The 12,350-nt window shown below is 41.6% G+C and overlaps 1 protein-coding gene across 1 annotated transcript; it reads left to right on the top strand.

Moving 5' to 3' along the window:
• The first annotated feature begins 1,322 nt into the window (after positions 1 to 1,322).
• Positions 1,323 to 2,273, top strand: LOC101613597 (olfactory receptor 5-like). The gene has a single exon (XM_004671805.2). It carries the CDS (start codon positions 1,323 to 1,325, stop codon positions 2,271 to 2,273), a length of 951 nt encoding a protein of 316 aa, XP_004671862.2.
• Positions 2,274 to 12,350: the final 10,077 nt, after the last annotated feature.

The raw sequence follows: 12,350 nt of genomic DNA, 5'->3' as shown, positions 1-12,350 counted from the left end.
TGGAGAACTGAACCTGGGTGCTTAGGCTTTCCAGGAAAGTACCTTAACTGTTAAACCCTCTCTCCAGCCCAGAAATTGTTTTAAAATTCTTCTTTGGATTTCTTAGAAATATTAGGCTGGAAGCTTTATTTTTTTATAACAAACATGGCAAATTTTCTCCAGAAATGAATCAACTCGAGAGAGGTATACTTCTCAGATTGTATTAGCCATAACTCTTGTTTTTATTTTTATTTATTTATTTGAGAGAGAGAGAGAAGGAAAGAAAGAGGAAGATAAACTGAGAGAGTGAGAGAGAAAATGGGTGTGCCAAGGCCTCCAGCCACTGCAAACAAATTCCAGGTACATAAGTCACCTTGTGCATCTGGCTTATGTGGGTACTTTGGCTTTTGGTTTTGCAGGCAAGTGCCTTAACTGCTAAGCCATCTTTTTAGCCCTCACTCTTTTTTTTTTTTTTTAAAATATAAAATACCTTCTTATCCATTGTCATGCTTAATATTCCTAAGGAGGGGCTGTGGTGTGTCTCAATAATAGAGCATCTGAGTAAATACTGGCAGGGCTCTGAGTTTAATCCTCAACATGGCAAAAATAAAATAAGGGGACTGGAGGGATTGCTCATTGGTTAAATGCACTTGCTTGTGAAGCCTGACAGCCTGGGTTTGATTCTCCACTACCTACATAAAGCCAGATGCACAATGGCACATTTGCAGTGTCAAGAGACACTGGCACACCCATTATCTCTCTCTTTCCCACTCGGTGCTTGCAAATCAATCAATAAAAATTTAAAAATTAAAATTACTAAATAAATAAAATATTTTTAAGGATTAAGAGATTTATTATTTTTTTAAGATTTTAGTTTTATTTATTTATGAGAGAGAGAGAGAGGAAGAGAATGGGCATGCCAGGGCCTGCAGCCACTGCAAACAAACTCTAGACATGTGCCACCATTGTGCATTTGACTTATGTGGGACCTGGAGACTCAAACCTGGGTCCTTAGGCTTCACAGACAAGTGTCTTCAGCACTGAGCCATCTCTCCAGCCTGGTTTAAGAGATTTTTGAGGATGGATCTTACCAATTTAATAACAGGCTCAAAATGGTGGGGTATCTTGCCTAAAGTTGAAGATGTAGTAAGTGTAAGTGTAAATTTTCCATTTCTGGGTTCACAATTTTCCATTTTCTCCTTGCTGCTTCTTGTGACAGATGTCAACTCACCTCCTAAGTCAAATAATCACCAGGCAGGTTCTCTCAGAGATGCTCTTCTTGTTTAATCCTTATCCCTCTGCTTGACCAATGTCTCAACAAATCCATTTCTTTCTTCACTTAGATGGAAAGCTCTTTGGAACTGGCCAATAGTTCCACCAACCACGATTTTATCCTTCTGGGGTTATCTGCCAAGAAAGGAGTCAGAGATGCTCTGTTTGCCATCTTCATGACCCTCTATCTGCTGACACTCCTGGAGAACGCGCTTGGCATCTGCCTCATCTGCAGTCAGCGGGAGTTGCTGCACAAGCCCATGTACTTCTTCCTGGGCAACCTCAGCTGCCTCGAGATGGGCTACGTGTCAGTGACCATGCCCAGCTTGCTTGTGGGGCTGAGGACCAGTCCTTGCCGTGTATCCTTCACAGCCTGCATAGCTCAGCTGTTCTTATTCATCTCTCTCATTGCTACCAAGAGCACCCTCTTGGCCTCCATGGCCTATGACCGCTATGTGGCCATCTGCTGCCCCCTGCACTACCCACTGCTCATGAGGCCCCAGGTCTGCCAGGGCTTAGCTCTGTCCTCCTGGCTGGGTGGGCTGTTGATCTCCATGGTGAAGACCACGTGCATTGCCTCCCTGTCCTACTGTGGCCCCAATGTCCTCAACCACTTCTTCTGTGATGTCTCTCCTTTGCTTAATCTGTCCTGCACCCACGTGACCCTCGCAGAGCTGGTGGACTTCATCTCTGCCATCGTCATCTTTTGTGGGTCATTGCTAGTTGCTCTGGCCTCCTATGTGGCCATTGCCAAGGTGCTACTCCGCATGCCTTCAGCTGCTGCAAGCCACAAGGCCTTCTCCACCTGCGCCTCCCACCTCGTGGTGATGGGTCTCTTCTTCTCGGTGGTGCTCGTCATGTATTCCAGGCCCAGACGCATCAAATCCACAGACCTCGACAAGGGGCTGTCAGTCATCTACACAGTGGCCACGCCCATGTGCAGCCCAATCGTCTACTGCCTGCGCAACAGGGAGGTCCGCGCTGTCCTGAGGAAGACCCTCCACTCACCCTCAGCTTCTTGAAAGCTGTTGTGCGACCCTTATGATTTGAAAACCTTTGTGGTCAAACACACACACACACACACTTCAAAGACAGAAACATGAAGTGCTTGGGACAATATGTATAAAGACTTCTTTAAATTAATTTGACAAATAGGATTATTGTAAAAGAAAATGGTCATGGACAGAAATATTACTGACAAGGAAACATAACTGCTTGGTAAACCACAGTAAGACTGAAAAACCTCTCTACTAAATGTAAAATTGAGCAGAAGATTGGCATGTACCCTTTGCATACAAATACCTCTATAACATCTGTGCTCATATCATGAACAAAATGTATCTACTAGAATGAGTGAAGAATTATGATATTTGGAATAATATTATTTTTGAAATCATTGGAAATGACTACAGTATTCACCAAAAGGTTATTTAGCTATTCTATATTCACTCTGTGAAAAATCTACATCAGTCAGAGATTAAGCTGGACCTGTGGGTACCAACGTGGGGGAGATAACCCAGATATAGGTGGTTGGGTTGAAAAACAAGAGAGGTGCTTACATGAGCATGCTAAAGCCTTATCAAGCAATAGTGACAATATTAACTGCAGAAGTTATTTATGCTAATACAGCCAACCAAGAGCAGCATGTGGGCAAAAAGAGGTTTATTTTGGCTTACAGGCTTGAGGGGAAGCCCATGATGGCAGGGAAAATGATGGCATGAGCAGAGGGTGGACATCACCCCCTGGCTAACGTAAGGTGGACCATAGCAACAGGAGAGTGTGCCACCCCCAACACCGCCTCCAGGAGGCTTTAATTTCCAATCGCCATCAGCTAGGGAGACTAGCATTCAGAATACCTAAGTTATGGGGGACACCCACCTGAATCAGAACACCACAAGAAAGCATCTGAGCTCATGGACCATTTTGCATTGTTTGTAATGACTTTATAATTGGATACATAAGTCACTTAAAGGAGGAGATAGAAATTAATAGAACACCTGCATTATGAAAATGGAAAGGGGATGCCAGGGGTGAAGGGTTTGAGCAGGAGTGGAAGGCAGTAGAAATGCAGGTAAGTCAACCAGAATTTTAAAATAAACCAGGTGTTTTGGCACACACCTTTCATCCCCACCCTTGGGAGGCAGAGGTAGGAGGACTGCTGTGAGTTTGATGCTACCCAGAGACTACATAATGAATTCCAAGTCAGCCTGGGCTAGAGTGAGACCCTACCTTGAAAAGTTAAAAGAAAGAAAAAGTTACAATAAAATTATTTTGAAAGTAAATTTTAATTCTCATAACCAAGGAAGCAATCTGTTCTCTCAAATGAAGTGAGTTTAAACAAGAGGAGGGTGCTCAATGGAACAGGGTGTCAGAGGGACAAAGAGGGTAATAGGAAGGGTGTACAATCAAATTACAATATACTCATGTATTAGAGTTCTCAAAGTAGTTGATAAAGGTAAACAATATATTATGTAAGTAATAGTGCTTCAACTTACCCCTATGTGGTTCAGGATAAACATATAACATTACATAAAATAACTGTTCAAGAACTATAACCAGTTAATTTTAATTTCATTACCTCCACAAAGATCATATCTGCAAATGCAGTCACATTCTAAGATGCAGGAGTTAGGACTTCAACATTATGAGTTTGGGAAAACACAATTTAGCTCATAACTTCTACTGGCAAGATTGTCAGCTTATAGTGGATTGATTACTTAAAGAATAAAGTTATCACATAGACTCTAGCTCATGTCTTAAAGGGCAAAATAAAATTAAACAATGGCGTTGTAGTGGTTTGGAGGGATTTGGGAGAAGAAAAGGAAGGGTGATGGGAGAGATTATAGTCTATTGTCTGCATGTATTGAAGTTGTCAATAAAAAGTTACAAAAATAATGACCTTACCTGTAATAACTTGTTTACCATAAAAAGGCTTTTTTTCTTGTTTTGAAATTTTAAATTTATTTATTAGAGATAGAGAGAGGGAGGGAGACAGAGAGAGAAAAAGAGAGAGAGTAAGGTTGGGCGTGCCAGGGCCTCTAGCCACTGCAAACGACCTCCAGAAGCTGGCGCCACCATATGTGTCTGGCTTATGCGGGACTTGAGAATCAAACCTGGGTCCTTATGTTTCACAGGCAAGCGCCTTAACCATTAAATAATCTCTCCAGCTCTTGTTTTGAACTTTTATTTACTCATTTGCAAGGAGAGAGAGAGAGGGAGAGAATGAATGGGCACACCAGGGACTGCAGCTGCTGTCAATGATATGGAACCAAACCTGGGTCATTAGACTTTGCAGGCAAGTGCCTTAACCACTGAGCAATCTCTCCATCCCCACACTAAAAGGATTTTAATTATTATTTTAGGTTATGGATGTGAACATGTTCTGATTACCTATTTAGATTTCACATGGTGTAACTGAGGACAACCCTATATAAACCCTTTAGCTTCACTTGCTCTTAGCTGATTTTCCCACTGACTTTTCTATAGACAGCACCCTTGCCATGTTGTCGTGACAACAGTTACTTAGCTTTCTTTTTTTTTAGGTACTCAAACCTGTTGAAAATGCTATCTTCCCTTGTCCCTGCATTTGTCAGAGGGTGACTGGAAGAGCATGAGGTGGACTGGCATTTTACTCTTCCTGCAGAGTCTGTCCCTTGTGCATGCCGCCTTAACCTTTGAATCAGATCCTACTCAGCTCTGCATCTAGACATGTGGAACATTTGAAACATACTATTCCAGAGCAAAGATGTAGGGCTAACTTCACCTAGACTTGCCTACCTCTTTCATCTCTTTGAAGACTAAAGATGCCTATTAGTCATGACCAGAAATACCAGACTACAAAGTGAATGAAAAGAGCTGGTGTGGTGGTTTGATTCAGGTGTCCCCCATAAACTTAGGTGTTTTGAATGCTAGGTTTCCAGCTGATGGAGATTTGGGAATTAATGCTTCCTTGCCTCCTGTTCCTATTGTCCACCTGATGTTGGCCAGGGGCTGATGTCCACTCTCTGCTCATGCTGTTGTTTCCCCCTGCCACTGTGGAGCTTCCCCTCCAGCCTATAAGCCACAATAAGTCTCTTTTTCCCACAGGCTGTTCTTGGTTGGGTGATTTCTGCCAGCAATGCAAACCTGACGGCAACAGGTGGCATCCAAGTTTGTGAAAGATCTTTACCTATTCCCAGGAAAGACAAGACCCTCTTGCTTCTGCAGTAGCCTATCTCTCTCTTTTTTATTCCTGTTTACTTCCTATAACCTCTAAAGCCCCTAGAGTTGAGAAGTTCATTTTTCTAGCAAATTTAGACATCTAGATCCTTTACTCCATTCTATGGCCACTGAATAACTTTTTTCTTTCTCAGCAACACTTAGTCTAGACATTGTTTATTTCCACCCATGGAATACTTTCATACCTGGCTTCTGAAACAACTGTGAATTATATATATATATATATATATATATATATATATATATATATATATATATATATATACACACACACACACACACATACATATACAACAAACAACGAACGTCTTGGAGGTGGGGAGATGACTCTATCAATAAAGTGCTTGCTATGCAAGCATGAGGACCTGAGTTTGGATCCCCAGTACCCATGTAGAAGCTGGACAAGGCAGTGCACCCCTGTAATTGTAAACACTGGAAAGCTGAGACAGGAAGTTCCCTGGGGCTTTCTGACTAGTTAGTCTATCAAAATCAATGAACTTCAGGTTGAGTAAGAAATACGGTCCCCCCAAAGAAGGTGGAACAATTAACGAAGACATCCAGTGTCTACCTATGGCCTCAACATACATGCATACACATGTGTACATGTTCACCCACATGCATGCACACACACACACATACACACACACACCAATCTTAACAATCTAAATGGTCTTGAATTCATTGATTGTACTTTGAAAAAAACTTAGCCTGAAGAAATGAATGCAAAATACAAAGATACTCACACAGAGCTATTTGTACAAGGACAGCACAATTGTTAATTAAAAATTGTTATAGAAGGCTGGGGAGATGGTTCGTTGGTTAAGGCGCTTGCTTGCAAAGCCTAATGACCCAGATTTGATTCCCCAGTGCCCACGTAGAGCCAGAGGTACTGAGTGGTACATGCATCTGGAGTTTGTTTGCAGGGGCTGGAGGCCCTGGTGTTCTCTCTCTCTCTCTCTCTCTCTCTCTTTGCTTGCAAATAAATAAATAAAAATATTTTTAAAAATTGGTATGGAAAGCCGGGCGTGGTGGCGCACACCTTTAATCCCAGCACTCGGGAGGCAGAGGTAGGAGGATCGCCATGAGTTCAAGGTCACCCTGAGACTACAGAGTTAATTCCAGGTCAGCCTGGACCAGAGTGAGACCCTACCTCGAACAACCAAAAAAAAAAAAAAATTGGTATGGAAATATGTAGTAGTCAGCTTCAGGTCACTGAGATGAACTTCCAAACCAGGTGCAGTTGAGGAAGAAGGGATTTATTTGAAAATTACAGATCTGGGAGAAGTTCCATGATGGCAGAAGAAGCTGGTTCCCTTTTACAGGCAGAAGGGGTGGAAAACAAGCAAGCACACTCTGGAACTCCAGGCAAAGCTCAGGTACTTTGCATATCTTTAGACTGGAATTCCAAATCCACCCCCACACTTTAGGCCTGGACCTTCGGATCCACCCACAGTGACACCTCCTCCAGCCAGCCAGGTGGCTGAAGATCTAAATTACAAACTTTAATAAAATTTTGACCTGGGTTCAATTCCCTAGTACCCATGTAGGGACAGATGCACAAAATGGCACATGTATCTGGAGGTTGTTTGCAAGCCCCTAGAGGCCCTGGCTCACTCATTTTCTCTCTCTCTCTCTCTCTCTGGCTGCCTGTATTCTCTCTGTCTCTTTCTGCTTGCAAATAAATAAATAAATATTAAAAAATATTTTAAAAGAGCCCAGGGCTGTTGTTCTCACGGCAACACAAAAACATTCAGGGCTAGGGAGGTGGCTCTGCGGTTAAGAGCGGTTGGCACTTAAGCATGAGGGCCTTTCAGGATAGAGACCATCCAGTTTGATTCCCCAGTTCCCATGTGAGAAGGTAGGAATGGCCATGCCCATCTGTAACCCCAGACTGAGGGGGCAGAGATCGGAGAATCAGTGGTACATGATGATAGACAGCAACTCTGGGTTGAGAGAAAGATCCTGTCTCAAACACAATGCAGATGAATTGTAAGAGAAGGACAGTCGGCATTCTCTTCTGGCCTCTGCATGAAAGCGCATGTGACACACACATTTTCATATACATATGGACACACCTCACACCACACAATACACAGACACACACACACACACACACACACACACACACACACACGCATACACACTCAGACATGTAGACCCACAATGGTACAATGTATTTACTTGCAGTAGCAATGAACCAAAACTCATCTATTCTTATCCACAGGGAGATGGATGCATCAGCCATGGAAGCCCATGCTGTCATAAGCCTTTAGAATGCTCATGAAAATTCTGTAGCTACCAATGTCAAGGACAAGTTCATCAGTGACAAAAGTAATCGACGAATGGTGTGATCTGTGAAGGGGAGAGTTTGGTACCGAATGTTACTGAAAACCACATGGGTGGACTGGGGAGATGGAACAGTGGTTCAAACACTTGCCATACAAACATGAGGACCTGAGCTCAGATCCCAGCACCCACATAAAGCCAGATGCTGTAGTGTGGGCCTCTGTAATCGCAGCATGCCTACGGCAAGAAGGAAGGCTGAGATGGGACACTGTCTCCCCATAGTTCACTGACCGGTCAGCCTGCCAAACACAGCAGTTTCTCACAAGAGAGGCTACCTCAAATAAGGCGGGAGACAACACACCCCAAATTTCCCTAACCTCCACATGTGTACCACGGCAACACACACCCACACTCACACACATACATACACATGCACCAAAAAAAGCTCATGGGGTCAGTTGAGGCCACTCTTTGCCTCCTCTGTTGTGTGCTGAGCACTTTGTAAGTTTCACCTTGCATCACCACCCACTGGCAGAGCTGCGGGTAAGTGCTGCCACTGTCACCGTGGATGAAGAGGAGGCTGAAGGACAGAGAGGGGCAGCAAGTTTCTCAAGGTCACACAGGTCTCAACCGTGCCCTTCGGAGTTCTTTAGGGTCCATGTTGATAAACGTCTGGGAGTGAGACTGGAGTGGCTGAGGCCCTGGTGTACCACTTCTCTCTCCCCTCTCTCTGTCTCTCTCTCTTTCTAAGATAAAACATTAAAACAGGATTTTAAAAAGGGGTGGCAGGTCAGAGCATGGGACTCCTAATAGGTGGAGCAGCATATTTGATGCCATCCTGGAATGTAACATGCAACATGTCTAGGTAAGATTGATTTACTGTGACCAAAACCAAGAAATAACTTTTTTTTTTTTTTTCTGTTCTAGCCTTGTGCATGCTAGGAAAGGACTACTATTGAGCTATATCACCAGCCCTCTTTTTACTTTTTTTTTGGTTTTTCCAGGTAGGGTCTCTCTCTAGCCCAGGCTGACCTGGAATTTACTATATAGTCTCAGGGTGGCCTCGAACTCATGGTGATCCTCCTACCTCTGCTTCCCGAGAGCTGGGATTAAAGACATGAGCCACCACGCCTGGCCCTGTTTTTGCTTTTTATTCTGATACATAATCTCACTAGGTTGTCCAGGCTGGCCTTGAAGTTACTCTGCAGCCAGGGAAGGCCTTGGACTCGTGGTCTTCCTGCCTCATGCTCTCAAGAAGCTGTGATGACATCCTAACACCACCAGATTGGTGCAGTGAAATCTCGAAATTTCTGTGTATTGAGGTGTAGCTCTAGCTTATGGATGAAAAAGAGAGCCAAGAGTGATGTTTTAATATTACAAAATAAAAATTTATTACAAAATAAAACTCTGCTTAGCACAGAAAACAAGCAAGAGATAACAACATTCAAAACAACGTAAAGCCTCCCCAGTTCTTCCATACTATGAAAATCACCCTTAAACTTCATAGTATTGATGTACAAATAATTTCTCACAGACATAGCCACACATTCCTTGAAAATCAAAGTGTAATTACAAGCCAGTACAGTTTTAGCTGACTTTTACCTATCATAATTGACATCTTAATGTAGTAAGTAAATAAGTATTTTGTTAAGTAATTTATTTATTTTGGAATATGTGTGTGTGTGTGTATTTGGGTGGATGTGTATGAGGAGACTAGAGGTCAATGTCAGATGTCTTCCTCAATCACTCTCGATCTAAAAAATACTTTATTTATTTGAGAGAGAAATAGAGACAGACAGAAAGTACTTTATTTATTTGAGAGAGAAATAGAGACAGACAGAAAGAGGCAGACATTTAGAGAGATGTGCTAGGGAGCCCTGCTTTTGTAAATGAACTCCAGATGAATAAGGGACTTTGTGCATCTGGGTTTACATGGGTGCTGAGGAATCAATCGAACCCAAACTGTGAAACTTTGCAAGCAAATTCCTTTAACCACCAAGCAATCTTCCCTTATTTATTTTGAGACGGGATCTTTTTGAGCCTGTAGCTAATTGGTTCAGCTAGCCTAGCAATCCATTGAGCCACAGGGATTTCTCTGTTTGCACCTTTTGCTGGGATTATAGGTGTGTGCTGTCATGCCCAGCTTCTATGTGGATGCTGGGAATCCTAACTCAGGTCCACGTGCTTGTACAGTACACATTTTATGGACTGAGCCACCTTCTCAGGTCCAGGAAGTATTTAAAAATGTCATAGGACACCACTGTGTGGATATGCTGCATATACTTCAAGGAACTCTTTGTTCCCTGATGTTTTTAGACAGTGCCTCATTTATCTCATGCTTAGCTTTAATTCTCTATGTATCTAAGGATAACCTTGAACTCAGGATCCTCTTGCCTCCAATTCCCAAATGCTTCATTTTGCTATGTTTGAAAAAAGGTGCTTTCCAATAGTTTTTACTAAAGGCATAAAATGTCATTAGCATTTTCACAGGTGAGTAGTTCCAAACATCCCGTGTTATTTTCTTGACAAAAGTTGCTTACAATGACATTACACAAATCTACACAGATTCTGATTTTTTTCAAGGTAGGGTCTCACTCTAGCTCACGCTGAACTAGAATTCACTATGTAATCCCATGCAGTCCTTGAATATCATGGTGATCCTCCTACCTCTGCCTCCCAAGTGCTGGGATTAAAGGTATGCACCATCATGCCCAGCATATTCTGATTTTTCATGTGCATTTCCATATGGCCCTCTGAAGACATAGTGCCAATTTGGTTAATATCTTTTGCTACAACACACAGTCATATGTTTCATGGGCCAGAGAGATGACTCAGTGAAAGAAAGCACTTTCTCTGCTAGTATATTGACCTGAGTTCAGATCCCCAGTACTCACAACGAAGCTGGACATAGTAGCAAGCATCTGTAATCCCAGCCTCCTATGCTACAGAAGTTAGTGAATCAGCTATCATGGCATGCAAAACACTAAACAGCAAAAAGACCCTGTCTCAAAGGAGGTGGAAGGTGAGAACCAACACTTGAATGTTGTCCTCAGATCTCCACACGCGTACCATGATGTATGTGTGCCCACATCTACACACAAGCTCACAAACCACACACACACACACACCATACCATACATGCATGCAGACATATAATATACATGAAGATAAACACATTCTCATTCACTTTTAGTTTTTGAGTGTGTGCATCCTTAAAATAAACCCTTCAAACACTTGTAGACCTATAAAGTTTCTCTTTAAAATTGTTCAAATAGTGGCTGCAAAAGCTTTTTACTTTTAAGCAAATCATTTCTCCCTATGTTCTTTCAATGTAAAAAAAAATCCTATGTTTAAATTAATGCTCTAAAATAAATTATTCACACAACCATGGCAAACTTAAAGGTATAAGTATTTAAAAAATATATTCTACTATTTCACAATATGTACTTTCCATAATTTGTTAAGCATTACCTTATTTGATCAATATTTATATTATCACAAGTTTGGGCCACTTCAAACAATGTTAAATTGATAACTTTATATGAATATCTTTATAAACTATGTTTTAATTTTTCTGATATTTACAAAATGGGATGAAAATCTGGGTAAAAGTAGAGGAAAATTATAATTTTAATGGTGGCTATTAAGTTGATCTCCAAGTAAGTTCCAACAACTCCACTAGCAGAAAGAGAGAGAGAGAGAGAGAGATAGAGAGAGAGAGAGAGAGAGAGGGGAAAGAAAGAGAGAGGAGAATTTTCCAAAGCCCCATTGTTCCAGATACAGACATCATTTGAATTTTCCTAGTCAGATACAATGATGGTATGGCTTGTTTTAGCATCCTGATTTTGTAGGTTCTTTAGTCACTTGCACTATTTCATCTAATAATCATATGTTTTATAACAACTACCAATTGTGTACATACACATACATATCTCAAATAATGTAAAATTAAGGATTTTCCACTTTTTCCAAATTTTGAGAGTTTCTTAAAGATTTAACCAAACTCAGCAATTCTACACATAAGTGAACTTGAGATGACTGAATATATGCCCACTCAAAAACACTTCATACAAATATTACATATAGCATTTGTTCATACTAAGCCCAAAGTGGAAACAACTTTCATTTGAACAAATATTTATTTGAACAAATATTTTTGCTGTATTTCCAGCAATCAGATGAGGATGACCTTTGGCCACAAAGAGAAATGAAGTACTGATGCATACTACAATATGTATGGACCCCAAAACATTGAGTCACAATAGCTTTCATATCATGTAAATCCACTACCATAAAATGTACATAACTGGCATATCTTCATGAATGGAGACTGCTGGTTTCTTACACTGAGATCAATGAGTGGTGGCCCATGGGAATAACACCTGATGTTCATGGGTTTCTCTTGGGGACTTTGAGAGTGTTCTGAAATGTGACAGTGGTGATGATTGAGCAACATTTGTGAGAACACTAAAAATAAACTGTGAGTTGCACATGCTCAAAGGGTAAAATGTATGGTATAGGAATCAAACCCTAAGAAAAGCTGGATGTTTCAAACTTGAGATCCTGCCCCTGCGCCTCAGGGCAGCTGGTCAACC

The sequence above is a fragment of the Jaculus jaculus genome, chromosome 14 (genome assembly GCF_020740685.1).
Source record: "Jaculus jaculus isolate mJacJac1 chromosome 14, mJacJac1.mat.Y.cur, whole genome shotgun sequence".
NCBI lineage: Eukaryota > Metazoa > Chordata > Mammalia > Rodentia > Dipodidae > Jaculus > Jaculus jaculus.
This window is presented reverse-complemented; position numbering and strand designations above follow the sequence as displayed.

Coding starts and splice junctions, on each gene's coding strand:
- LOC101613597 (XM_004671805.2), top strand. CDS start 1,323: ATGGAAAGCTCTTTGGAACTGGCCAATAGTTCCACCAACCACGATTTT.